The sequence below is a fragment of the Oncorhynchus kisutch genome, linkage group LG19, assembly GCF_002021735.2.
Source record: "Oncorhynchus kisutch isolate 150728-3 linkage group LG19, Okis_V2, whole genome shotgun sequence".
NCBI classification, from domain to species: domain Eukaryota; kingdom Metazoa; phylum Chordata; class Actinopteri; order Salmoniformes; family Salmonidae; genus Oncorhynchus; species Oncorhynchus kisutch.
Genome location: NC_034192.2, coordinates 12,120,460 through 12,134,952, shown reverse-complemented (window position 1 = coordinate 12,134,952; position 14,493 = coordinate 12,120,460). Strand labels below are relative to the sequence as shown.

Below are 14,493 nucleotides of genomic sequence, written 5' to 3'. Positions count from 1 at the left end.
GAAGTGAACATTTCGCCTGTTCCGGGAATGTTTATTTTTTAGGTTGCAGGGAGGTTCTTAGAACGTTTTATTCTGGCTCCTTTAAAGTTTCCGAGAGGTTTTAAAAATGCTCTGAGAACGGAAATGATAGGTTATTTGGAGGTTTTTGAATAACTTTCTTAAAACCTTAACTGAATGTTTTAATAACACTGGTAGCTTAGGTTAACTTTTTTGATTTCCAAGCACAGATAAGACACATAGAAATGTATATCCTTAGGCATTAATCATGCAAACACATTTGGTTTTTATTGTTACACGACATCTGTGAGATTTTAACCTATAAGCTTCTGTTGTCTATCTATGGAATTAGTACACTGCGTCACCAAGATGGAGCTAGCATGCAATGTTTTTTACACATACAAAGCTGTTCATTTTAGTCTATTCAAACAGACCCCATTTCAAAGAAAACACACACTCATTAAGATCAGGCATGGCCTATTAGTGGGCTCGGCCAACACACTTGGACACACTTAACAAGATAGTTTTGTTGATGCTGAGAACGGAATGCATATGTTTTTAAATAACATTCTTAGAGCGTTCTCTGAACATTACTAAAGTGTTCTTAACATTTGAGAACGGAATGTATGCTTTTTAATAAACATTCTTAGAACGTTCTCTGAACGTTACTAAAGATTTCTTGTGTTTTTTATGAAAAGTTATCTTAAAGATCTTGGGAACAATTTGAGAACATGACTTTAAATAAAACCATTTGAATATCTGTATGAAACCTTATGGTGAACTACTGAAATGTAGACAGAATAACGTTGTTTCTTGAGGTTCTTGGAGCAATTTAAGAACATTCCAGTCGGAGAACATTCCTAGAACATTATCATGTTAACGTTATGAAATACCAAGAAAATCTATTTATTTTTTTGTCAAGTTCCTGAGAATGTACTGAGAATGTTCCAAAGCCAAGCAACTATTCGACACCATTCCCAGAAAGGTTGTATGCAAAACAACCATAGGACAACCACGCTCTCACCAAGCTCTAAGAAACATATGGTTGTCGGACTTTATGTGCTAGCTGGGATGTGTAAACATACCCTGTAGGCTACTGCAGATGTTTTGCACAATAACTGATATCGAGCAAACAGACATCAGAATAGTTTCAACCCAAAATATTATGTTAAACCATGGAGAAAGAGGTGCTGTCAGTACACGCCGATATTGCTATGGTAATTATGATGATAATATATTAATCGAGTGCGCGTCATCGGGCGTGGTTGGATGCCAGCGGCGGTAGTCAGGAGGCAGGATCTGGTGGATGTGGATTGACAGATCAGGGTTAGCCGCCAGGGGAGTCCATTTTCCTTCACAGTCCTCCCCGAGACACCCAGCTCACTTCTGTGCTCCACGGAGCGGACAGAGAGAACGAGCCAGAGCCGCGCCTCTCTTCTCTCTCAGCTCGCAGCTGTGTAACAAACACACAGCAGCACACAGCAGCAGCGCCGCACAGTCTGCGAGACTCTCAGCCCGACCCAACCACAGCCAGTGCAGCCTGTTCGGCTCACAAGGGAAAGTCCGGTGATCTGCTGTTTATGGAGATGAGATGCATGTGACCATGTTGTCGCTGTAATATGAGTTTGCTATTGGCATGTGGTGCCATGAGAACCTTGCAGGGATATCTAGTTCGGTAAGGCATGGCGCTTTCTACTTGACCAAATACATCTCACAGGAGGTGGCGGCTGGCTTGCACAGAACAACAGCACGGCGGAGACCAAACCCAGGGCGCTGAATTTAGATATGAGCTAAAAGTTTACCAACATTATAAGATGTTTGGGATCTACATTGGGTGTTTAAGTTTAGTGTGATTCTTGTCATTATGGGTGTAGACTGAACGGGAGCTTATTCTCTTCACCGAGATAACGATGGCTTTCTGAGGAGGATATCTCTGTCTGCGCTATGATCTGGACCATGCGGACTCTGATGCTGAGGACGCTGTGTGTGTTGTTGGGGAATGTACATATCTTGTCTCTCAGAAATAATGGCTACATGCGAACTAGAGAAACCGCGTTGTATTATGGGTTTAACGCCACAGCAACACACAGGACCGCTCACACAACCATCGGAGAAGGTCCCCAAAACACAGTTTACAACAGCACTCGCTCTGGGGGACACGCTACAGGTACGTCCTACTCCAAACAGAATATTCAAACGTGGATGGAAAAGATTCATTCTACTAATGTGAGAAGGACGCGCGTAATTACGGATGAAACAAAACATAGGCATGTCGGATTAAAACAACACCAGTCCAACAGAACACTAACGCTGGGGGATTACTCTGACACCCCACACAGGGACATGGTACGCCGCCACAAGAGGAGAAAGTTGAATAGGGAGATTGGCGGAGCCGCTGCCATGGGTACGGCAGGTGGATACAATATCCCTGAGTCTCCAGCAATGGGCCAGCAGCGCGGGGGACAACTGGACAGCGACAGACGCAAGAGAGGCACAAAAGACGAGCAGAAGAAGGCGTTTAAGAGGGAGAGGGGGAGAAAAGTGAACAAAAGCTCAATGGCTTTATCTCAGGCGCACAGCGCAGTGGGCGGGCTGGACCCCCCTCTCTCTCCATGGGAACCAATACCCAAGCCCCTAGCTCTCACCTCTACCGACCTACCCCTCGACTTCTTCACCAGGAAAAACGAGATGTTTACTTACCGGGAGGAAAACCCGTGGGATGCCACTCCAATGACACCTCCCAACACAGCAGATTTTGGAAGTGAAATCAAAAACCCATTTTACCCAGTGACAAGTGAAACCTTTGGAGCTTATGCTATCATGGGCGTTTCTGCCATAATTTTCCTCGCTGGGATAGCAGGAAACATAGCCATACTGTGCATCGTGTGTCAGAACTACTATATGAAGAGCATCTCCAACTCTCTCATAGCTAACCTGGCCATCTGGGATTTTGTAGTGGTCTTCTTTTGCCTGCCCCTTGTCATTTTCCACGAATTGACTAAGTCCTGGCTACTGGGAGATTTCACCTGTAAAATCGTGCCATATTTAGAGGTATTCTATTATGTTCTATTTGATTATATTGTACTACAGATTGTCTCCTATATTGGTGGCTGATGGGGCATCCGCACATTTCTCTTTGCATAGGCACAATTTCAAGTAGTATTGCATTGTCTAGTACACATTTATAATACAGTATTGTCATATTCAGAACAAGTTGTGATAGAAAAGTCTATCACAGTGAACATGACACTAATCCATTTCCCCCTAACAGGGGATTAGCCATCCTCGGCATAATAATAAACAAGATGAGTTCCCACCAAACTCAGATGTCACCTCAACTCATTGTGACACCCAGTGTGACACTGCTACATACACCTGCTGGCTGCTGGATGGAAGTGGCATCCCTACCTCCACCCTCAACTCATGACACCCACACACTTAATCCTTCCCTCTATCTCTCCCTCATTTTCTCCCACTTCTGTGTGTCTCTCGCTCTCTCTCTCTATTTCTCTCTCTCTCTCTCTGTGCAGTCATGCCTTTACTTTGTGACTTTGGGTTAAAACACATTTGTTATTCCCAGAACCCCTAATCTTATTGTGCAGTGTAGTGGTGAAACTGGTGAATGGTATTGGGTTTCTGCTGCAGAGAAACATGACTTCTAAGTAGAGCACTAGGTGTGCAGTGAGGAGTGTGGGGGGGGGTTTGGTTTCCATGCATGTGGGTGAGTGCGTGCAGGCACGTTTGTGAATTTTAAACATGCATGCCCATGAGTCCCTGCGTGCGTCAGTGCATGCGTGTGTGTCATCCGGCCATGCGTGTGCATGTGTGTGTCCATGCGTGTCCTCAGCCCAGTGCAGTGCTGAGTTGACCCACTGTGACTGTATGTGGATTAAGTGGGGAGTAAAGTCACTCCGCAGGCAGGATGTGGGAGAGAACACTCCACTGGGAGGAGAGGAAGCCTCAGGCTGCATTTCCCACTGACTCAGGACACACACACCCACACACAGATGTGTGTGCAGACACAATCAGACAGACTCACAGACGAAGACACACGTACGCATGTACATGACCACACAGCTAACATGGTGACAATAATGCATTAGATACAGAGAGCTAGGAGAGGAGGAGAGATGCTACAGTTTTCCACTGAGACATGGACAGTCCCTTTGACACTGATGGGAGGATCTCTCTGTGGTGTGTGTATGTGTGCGCGTGGTTTCTGTGGCCTGCTCATGTGGTGTGTGTGAGTGTGTGTATGTAATCAAGTCTCCAGTGATGTGCAGAGCTCTAACATGCTGACCACACCGCTAGCGTTGCACCCACACTGCTCGCAAGCGCTAACTAGCGTCTGTGTTGCAAAGCGCTAAAATAGAAGTCAGCTCTATTTGTGACACTGAACGCGGTGCAAGTCCTGCCTCCCCCATCTCCTCATTGGTTTATAGAAACATATACCCACGTGCCATCTCCTCATTGGTTATACACAAATGGGTGATTGAAAGATGAACTGAGGTCAGTCAGTCAGTTATGGTAATAGACCTTATTATGAAAGTTAGATGCCAATCGCCATATAAAGTCCAAAGAAGAAAAAGCCGGGAAGGAGGAGAGATGATTAGAAACAATTCGGTTGACCGTTTTATGTGTATTAATTGTCGGAGTAGAGGACCTTGTGCATTTCAGCTAGCTAAATTGCCATAAATGTTTAATGCTTTTTCGACCTTTCCCCAAGTTGATATAATTGGTTCAGAGTGCTGTTATATGAATCACGTCCCTGGCTAATGTCTGCAGCGTAGCCTATATCAACAGCCAGTAGTGAATAGTAAAGATAATGCTTCTATAAGTTCAGTGTGAACAGTGAGGCTCAGATAGGCATAGAGGGGTTCTCTCCAGCAGCGTTGTCCACTCTCAGACAGAGAGAGACTGGGAGGCTGAGGTGCTGCTGTATGCAGTGAGATAAACTCATCCCAGTCTGCTGCAGGGAATTGGGAAACTGGGAGCCATTCAGGTCAGAGGTGGACGACTGCATTGTGCTGGGACTGGTGTTAATAGCTAGACATTCATCACCCTGTCACCCATGTATGTGGGCGCCCACTTGCACAGGCTCAATCACACACACATAGGCTCAATCTCTCTCATTTATGGACACACATGCACAGAATCTCAAACACACACTAAATCTCACACACACCTAGTCTCTCTCTCTCACTCTCTCTCTCTCTCTCTCTCTCTCTCACTCACTCACTCACTCACTCACTCACTCACTCACTCACTCACTCACTCACTCACTCACTCACTCACTCACTCACTCACACACACGCAGAAACTCTCTCTCACACACACATGGTAGCAGGGTGTACTGACATTCCAGATGGGTGGGATAGCCTGCGCTCCACTGATATTTACCCACAGTGATCCTCTCTGCACGTGCTCACTGTGGTTAGGGGAAGGACACTCACACACACATACACACACTCCCACATACACACCACACACTCCCACATATACACTCCGCCCAACAGCACATTATCTGTCCCTCTATTACTCATTACTCATGCGGTCTGATGGACACATACATGATAGTTCATTGGAAAATATGTTAATGATTCAGTGTATATAATTAATATTTGTAAATAATGGATAATGGGTGATATTTATCCCATTCAGGCTATTTGTTAGCTAGTGGATGAGTAGATGCTTAGTTTGCTGGGAGATAGGCCACATAGATAGATAACAACATCACAACCCAGAGAGAATCAAACAAAATGATTATAGAAGCAGAAATGAAATATTGACTTATTTATAACTGCGTGAATCATGTATGCACAGCCAGTGTAGAACAAAATTGGAACTGTAATGTCCACTTGGTAATAGACATTTAACAATTTACATTTACATTGAGCTTCATCTCAACAGTAACCTAGGATAACCGTATCACACACATAGCTAAAACAGTGAACATTGAATCAGTGTTACAGTTCAGAGGCTACGTCATGGAGTCATAAGAGTGCTCAGGTCCATATTTAGCCCTGTCTGCCAGCTTGTTTCTGTGATGATCCATTCCCTGACTGTACAGAGAGACTGATGATCCCCGTGGCAGAGTGGCAGCCGGGGGCCTAGGCTTCTCCTGTTGGAGTTATGGTCTGGGGAAGGGGGGAGAGAGGGAGGGTCAGATGCAGTCAGCCTGTAACAGACCTGAACTGTAATAGCTTTTGTCTTCAGCTTATTAATGCGTGTGTGTGTTTCTGTGTCTGTATATATATATATATATATATCCGGGGGCCTAGGCTTCTCCTGTTGGAGTTATGGTCTGGGGAAGGGGGGAGAGAGGGAGGGTCAGATGCAGTCAGCCTGTAACAGACCTGAACTGTAATAGCTTTTGTCTTCAGCTTATTAATGCGTGTGTGTGTTTCTGTGTCTGTATATATATATATATATATATATATATATATATATGTGTGTGTGTGTGTGTGCATTTGTGAGTATTGCACCATTTATCAATAGATAAGAGTCATTACCATGACAGCCGCTCAGGATCCAACATGGCTGCCCGCCGTGGGGCCCCCAGTCACTCGGTCGCCATTAAACTCCAATTATTAACATGGGTTTTGAAGGCTGCTGCTCAGAGGAGCTTAATGAGGGAATTCGTGGGCCATTATTAAACCAGCAACAGGGGAAATTTCTCTATTATATATATATAATATAAGTTACTGAGACAGACAATGGTGCTGTACAGACTGTGAGTATGGCCACAGACAAGGCAGACATGACAGGGGTCAGGTCTGCCAAATTGGCCTGTTAATCTTTATAAAAATGTCAGGCTGTGGTATGAATAATTAGGCTAGCGATAGGAATAATCACACGTACACACACACACACACACACAAACACAAACACACACACACACACACACACACACACACACACACACACACACACACACACACACACACACACACACACACAGCTTTCAGTTAGTCAACGTTAGCTTCACACTAGCTCCAGCACCATGGTCATTGGCCCATATCTTTGATCTACATATCTGTACAAAACTGGGCATGTCCTATTCTGCCCCCCCCCCCCCCCTCTCTCTCTCCTGCTCTGTGAGATCTGACCAAAGAATTCACCCGCTCTGTGTGACAGTGTTTAGTTTGACTTGTCTCCAGTGTTCAGGCTATGAAATATTCACCATGTTGGCACCTGTGTGAGTGTACAAAGCAGAGTAGGGCTCGAAGGCAGTAACCTGGCACACAGACGCGATGGTGCATGGTTGTCCAGGAAGCAGGAAGCCCTCTCAGGCTGTAATTAAAGCAACCAAACACACTGTATGACCAGCACAGGCTGAAGGTCATCATTAGTCACCATAGAAGAGGGATCTTGTTTCCAAGATATAAACCACGTTTTTGGTTGAATCAATGTTTCACCAACTCATTTTTTTGTTGTTGCCAGTTTTACTGTTTTAGTATTAACAGGAAAAAATAATGTTATGCTCCTTGAAGTGTACAGGAGTATATATACCAGTTGCAAGGTATCAAAATGTCTCATAAAAGGATTAGGAATACCTACACACTGTCACATCTCTTTGAAGTCTACTGGAGCATGCTGTACAATAGCATGCAGGTATTTCCTTTCCTTTCATAAGTCTCTCTAATGGCTGACCCAGTGTTGTTCTGTTTTGGCTCTAATTCATTAGAACAGTAGTAGCTTTGGCAGAGATCCATTGTTCATGTGTGGTTCTCCTCTCTATCTCGATCTCTGCAGGATGTTACTGTTTAGAAGGCTGTAGCCTCTGTGGCCTCCCAGGGACGTCTGGAAAACACTAGTCTAATTAACAGATAGAGAGGGAGTGGGGAAGGAGAGAGAGAGGAGGGAGAACATGAGAGAGGGTAGAGAGAGAAAGAGAGAGAAGGAGAGTGAGGTAAAGAGAAGAGGGAGTGGGTGAGAGAGAGAAACCTCCACAGCTTTACTGTTTATGTAGTAAACTGCAGCAGCAGTAATCACAGAGCAGGACCATACAGACTATAGCAGCTGGGTCTGGGTCTGGCTACAGTTAGTTTTCCCTGTAGTAACTACAGTCAAAGTGATTCCAGATGGAGAGGGATACGTTCCAGGTTCCTTGCTGTGCCTCAGTCTTTCAGACACGAACCAAGGCATAGCAGAGACTTGGTTCTGAATGAATTGTTTTCTAAGCTTTGAAAGGCTTACAATTTGGCATATTTTTCCAGTTTAATGCGTTCTTTCAGTTCAAGGAGAAGACTCAGTACAATCCTCTGTCAGATTTCTATGAATTGTGTTGTCATCATTGTGAAAGTAAAATGAGAAAGGACTATTTGGTGTACACTGTCAGATGAGTCAACATTCTGATGAACCATTTATCTTTGTGATAAACCATTAACCATTTCTCCCTGTATTTGTCCCCAGGTGGCATCTCTAGGTGTGACCACGTTCACCCTGTGTGCTCTGTGCATTGACCGGTTCCGCGCAGCCACCAATGTCCAGATGTATTACGAGATGATCGAGAACTGCACCTCCACTACAGCCAAGCTCGCCGTCATCTGGATCGGAGCTCTCCTATTGGCTCTCCCTGAGCTCCTGATCCGACAGCTGGTCACCGAGGACCCCGCCCTACCAGATGACCCCCCAACGGAGCGCTGTGTGGTGCGCATCTCGACATCGCTCCCAGATACACTCTACATCCTGGGTCTAACCTACGAGGGCGCGCGGCTCTGGTGGTGCTTCGGCTGTTACTTCTGCCTCCCTACGCTCTTCACCATCGGCTGTTCCCTCGTCACCGCCCGCAAGATCCGCCTCGCCGAGCAGGCCTGCGTCCGCGGCAACAAGAAGCAGATACGCCTAGAAAGCCAGATGAACTGCACCGTCGTGGCGCTCGCCATCGTCTACGGCGCCTGCGTGGTCCCGGAGAACATCTGTAACATCGTGTCGGCATACATGGCGGCAGGCGTGCCGGAGCGGACCATGGCGGTCTTACACCTCCTGTCACAGCTGTTGTTGTTCTGCCGGGCGGCAGTGACGCCTGTGTTGCTCCTGTTATTATGTCGTCCGCTAGGCAGAGCCTTCCTGGACTGTTGTTGTTGCTGCTGCTGTAACCATGCCCACTCCTCAGGCACGGCTAGTGATGATAATGAGCATGAGTGTACCACAGAGCTGGAGCTGTCGCCCTTCAGCACCATACGCAGAGAGCTCAGCAACTACACTCCCGCAGGGTCCAACTGTTAAAACCACACAACTACTGTTAAAGGTCCAGTGCAGTCAAAAACATGATTTTTCAGTGTTTTATATTCAGTGTATATTTCCACACTATGAGGTTGATATAATACTGTGAAATTGTGAAAATGATGTTAATGCCCCTTTAGTATAAGATCCTTTTTAGAAGACCGCCTGAAATTCATCCTGTTTTGGTGGGATGGAGTTTTGGCCTGCCCGGTGACACCACCAGGTGGTAAATTAGTTAGACCAATTAGAAAGAGAGTTACAAACGTCTCTGTCAAAAACAGCAAGTTTTCAGTTTTCCCCTCCCCACTCAACCATTAACCAGACAATCTGAGCTAAATTCTTGCTGGAGAAATTGCTATTTTCTAAGAAGCTGTTTTTCTTTTTTGACAAGTTACTTAATTATTACCCAAAAATGAGATGATGTTGAGATAAAAAAAAATGGCTGCATTGGAACTTTAATGACTACACAGCTGCAGGACTATACAAACATACTAGTACACAGAACTGTACAACTTCACACCTGCAGAGTCAAACTGCTAAGACTGCACACCTTTGCAACTACAGAAGTATACAACATTTCACAAGCAGAATCAAACTGCTTGGATTACATACCTGTACACCAACGTTACAAAACTACAGTAAACTACTACACAGTTAGCTACACAACTGACAAACTGGGTGCTAGGGCCACACAACTCCTGTACAGCATACTATTACACTATTACACAACTACTGTATATAAAACTACACACTAGCAGGGGAAAAGTGTCAGGACTACACACTATACATCCGCAGGGAGCAAGTAACATCTGAACAGCCATACTGCCGAGACAACTGCACAACAACCCAACTGCACTACAACTCCCAATACACATACTGTGCTCCAACCCAGTACACAAACCCAGTGTTCTGAACTGGGACCAGACATGAATGGACAAAGCCAGACACTCGAGACCAGACTACGCTGGACTGTGTTTTAGCTGAAATGGACTCAGTGGAGTGGACTAGGCGTGGCTGGGCTGGAGTGGACTCCGAATAGTTGACTGGAGTGGACTGGGCTGGACCGGACATACTCACGTCACCCCTCACTCAAACTCTGCACTCACGATTCAGTTCACACACACGCCTTACTCGCACACTGGACTGTACATACTGTATACTACACACTCTATTACTCTAGTGAAGGAAAGCTACATAGGGAAGGAAAGAAGGAAGCGTATGGAGGAGGAATACAAGGACATTACAAGCATATTGCGATTGTTTTTCTTTTAATGCGCATTAATATTACTGTAATCGTCGTGGTTGATTTCTGCATACAACTCTGCACTGCCAAACACCTTTCCTCGCTTTCATACTCTGTCGTGCCCTCCTGTTAGTGTCAGAGTCAGGGCCTCTCTGTCTCTGTGTCTTTTCTGACAGTAACTTGTTCTAAATGGCTGAGTGTACAGTGTTGTGACTCAAACTCTTGATGAAGTCGGTGCTTCTTGTCGACTTGTTTAATTGAACTTTGTGAGTATCTTGTTCACTCTGTCTGTATTTGATACCAGAAGATGTAAGCGCACACAGTCATCAGTCTAGTTTCTGGTTTCTAGATAGGTTTTTATATAGCCAAAAAAACTGTCCCTTTGATTAAAAAAAATAACTTGATCTTGACTGCAGGATTGCAGCTCTGTAAAAAAGATTTTTTTGAGTGGTGTATTACTTTCCTTGTATTTCTGACCAGAGAAGATTATTCTTTATTAGAATTAGAATTCACAATGTTTTCCCCGTACAAACGGACAGAAGAACGCACCGTGTGTGTGCAACGCCACAGACGCTTCCAAATTCATAATCTATAGATTACGCAGACAGAGCAGAACATACACCAGCAGCATATATCTCTGCGTATCATTCCCTTATAACCTTCTTTACAGTGTTATACAACGATGACGATAGCAAAGAAGCGTCTGGCATGTATGTGAGTCTGGGTTAGCGGAGATAAGGAGAGATGAATGTTGTGTTTATCATCTCCATAACAGAATTGTCTGTCATAAGAAAACTAAGCAGAGCCAGCTCTTGTTTCCACTCCTGGAGGAATCTGCTGTGGATACTGCTGCACTCCCACTGCTCTGAGGAGGTGGTATTTTCTTTCTCACACCACCGCACATCCGCTCCTCTATTTGATGTGTCGCAGAGAGAGAGAGAGAGAGAGAGAGAGAGAGATCAGCTATTTCTGTCTGTGTAAGAGAACAGCTCGGAAAGACAGGCAGGAACGGACCATACTAACATTCTACTGACAAGACACACGTTTTCCATTGACAATCCATGTCTTTCTATCGAGACATGGTCATTAGGGGTAACATTTGACTGACCATCAATCAACATTCCATTTCCATTCCATTTGCAACAGACAGGCAACAGGATTGGCATTGATTCTTGGCATTTTATGCGGCACTGTGGCATCTATGTCATTCACCTCTCAGATTCTGAATCAAAAAGCCCAATTTACATCCTGATTAAAATAACAGTTCTGTGCACTTTAAAAAACACCATAAATTGGGGCTATTGTCTGAAACTTTTTTTTTCCTTCTCTTCCCATCTGGGTTCAAGCTGCATCGTGGGTTGCTGTCGCCATCGCGTCGCAGATAGGATGACAGGCATCTGTGCCATTCATGTTGGTAATTTTCCAGAAACATTAGGACTCTAGACATCACAGTGGTTCAGTCACACTCCATCAGAGCCTCAGCAGCTACAGCCCTGTGTACAGCTCCATCCGCGCCTCTGTCTGTCTGAACCTTTGTCTGTCTGTCTCTGAGGGAGCAGGATGAAGAGTACTCTGTCTTATTCAACTCGCTGTTGTCATTGTCATTCAATCTCAGGAATAGTTTCCCACACCCAGATAAAGCCTGAAATTAAGTTTAAGATTCCCATTGAGTTTCATGCTTTTCAGTCCAGGAATAGGCTTAATCTGGGTCCGGGAAACTGGTAGGCTACATCTATTGAGCTACCTGGCTTGTATTACACTATCAGCAGTCATGCTTACAAAATTCTAGTAAACATACAGTATGAGTATATTTTGGGCTGGGTGACATCATAACAGTTACCCGTTAGCCCTGACACAAGCTCACACCACATCAGCGCTAACTATGGCCAGTGCTACACTAACGCTAGCCCCTCTGTCCTCACGTCACTGCAGCTCAGCACTTACAACCCCCTTTCTCCTCACATCACTGCAGCCCAGGGCTAACGCTAACTAGCCCCTTATCCTCACATCACTGCAGCCCAGGGCTAACGCTAACTAGCCCGTTCTCCTCACATCACTGCAGCCCAGGGCTAACGCTATGCTAAAGCTTGTCGCTAGCCCCTTTCTCCTCATATCACTTCAGCCCAGTACTAACGCTAGCTAGCCCTTGCTCCTCACATTTCTTTTTGCAAACTTAAGCTAGTCGCTAACTCCTTTCTCCTCACATCACTGTCAAACCACTCTCCACTGAGTTTCCTCCTGATATTATCACTTTATTCTGTTTGCCAGAAATATGAGTTGCCCGCTGTCAACAGTCATTACTGTCTTCCATGAGTTCTCTGGGTGCAGATATATTGCATGGAATCAGATATCTACTAGGAGGAACCTGATTTTCATTTTGATGGCCGTGTTTCACACAATTACAATATCAAGGCACAAGGCGAGACCCAGATGCAGACACAGGAGGCAGATGGTTGGAGTCTTACAATGTTTAATAATCCAAAGGGGTAGGCAAGACAATGGTCGTGGACAGGCAAAAGGTCAAAACAGGAGGTACAGAGTGGCAGACAGGCTCGTGGTCAAGGCAGGCGGTTACAGAATCCAGAAACAGGCAAGGGTCAAAACCCGGGGGGACTATAAAAATGAGAATAGCAAAAGGAGTATGGGAAAAACACCTTGGTTGACTTGACTAAACATACAAGACAAACTGGCACAGAGAGACAGGAAACGCAGGGATAAATTTACTGGGGAAAATAAGTGACACCTACAGGGAGTGGAGACAATCACATGAACAGGTGAAAAAGATCAGGGTGTGACATGCAAGGAAATTGACATATTCCTTGAGGAGTAGAGGAATATTCTGTCTATCTGTGTGTATTCTCTCTCCTTCTAACCTCTTTTGCCCTATCTGCAGTATGCTATCTTCAGCCATTTTAATGGGTGAGTTTTGATCTGTGCAGTCAAACACATTCAAATGTGTCCAGCCAGTAGCACAGTGGGAACAATGCATAATTCAACCCTGGCAAATTAACCAGCAGTCAGCTGTACAGAACAGCATACATATGCACTACAGAAGAGATGGAAAAGTAGTAAACGAGTTTAGTTTTTAGACAGAGTGCTAGGTTGTTAACTGGGAACCATGCTAAGACATGCTTATGTATAAGGAGCCAGTCACGATGCGATCCACTGGCCCAAGACCTCCTTTCCCACTGTCTCTGAGACAATCTGTCAGTCCCATTTGAGTTAACATGGGTGAGACAGAGAGAGGGAGAGAGAGAGAGAGAGAGAGAGAGAGAGAGTGAGCGATAATGAGAACGAGACGTATGCTGCTCTCTGCATACTCTATTGATTTGAGTCCACAATCAGGGTTTTGAGTGGTTTTCCTAACCCTTTATCTATACAATCAATCTGAAATATGTATCTTGGGCAATGTAGACAGGAACCTAAACCGTGCAGTATTATGTGTGCATTGGGGTGGAAGAGACGAGGTTGCTGCCACACTAGAGATCAGAGATAGAGAAATAGAAAATAAGGCCTAGATTCAATCAGATCAAACGTTAACCAACACCCGCATAGCTGATGGGAGGTGTAACTGCGTTGGAGCTGTCAAATTGGTGAGCAGCTGCTCTTGATCATTGTCATGAAGTCACATCCTTCCTACTCGTGTTAAAAGTTCAGAACAAGAAAGTGTAAGCTATATAGAAATAATGACACTCAAATTGAAAATGAAGTACATAATGAGGATTTCTATCAGCTGAATCATGGTCTAGATTTCATCTCACATTCCAGTGTAGGAACTTGTAAACAGGGCTGCAAGAGATTTCACTTAATGCGACTCTGTGCAGCCTCTGGCAGTGTCCACTTCAGGTATAGCCCATTAGGCTAGTCGCCAATGCTCGAAAAGGTCTTTCGTTTTTGAGATACCCCTACCCGAGGTAGAACAAAACACAGACATGTAGTTCACCTCTCTTATGTCTCCCATTTATGAAATGATTATGTAAATACTTTACTGCAAAAGTGGTTACATTTATAGATATAGTGACACA

General features: G+C 44.9%; 1 protein-coding gene across 1 annotated transcript; it reads left to right on the top strand.

Moving 5' to 3' along the window:
- Positions 1 to 1,176: 1,176 nt before the first annotated feature.
- Positions 1,177 to 10,872, top strand: LOC109864836 (prosaposin receptor GPR37). The gene is made up of 2 exons (XM_020452821.2): positions 1,177 to 3,048; positions 8,413 to 10,872. The coding sequence occupies exons 1-2, from the start codon at positions 1,942 to 1,944 to the stop codon at positions 9,226 to 9,228; spliced, it is 1,923 nt and encodes a 640-aa protein (XP_020308410.2). The 5' UTR covers positions 1,177 to 1,941; the 3' UTR covers positions 9,229 to 10,872.
- Positions 10,873 to 14,493: the final 3,621 nt, after the last annotated feature.

Coding starts and splice junctions, on each gene's coding strand:
- LOC109864836 (XM_020452821.2), top strand. CDS start 1,942: ATGATCTGGACCATGCGGACTCTGATGCTGAGGACGCTGTGTGTGTTG. Junction 3,049..8,412: donor AAATCGTGCCATATTTAGAG/GTATTCTATTAT, acceptor ATTTGTCCCCAG/GTGGCATCTCTAGGTGTGAC.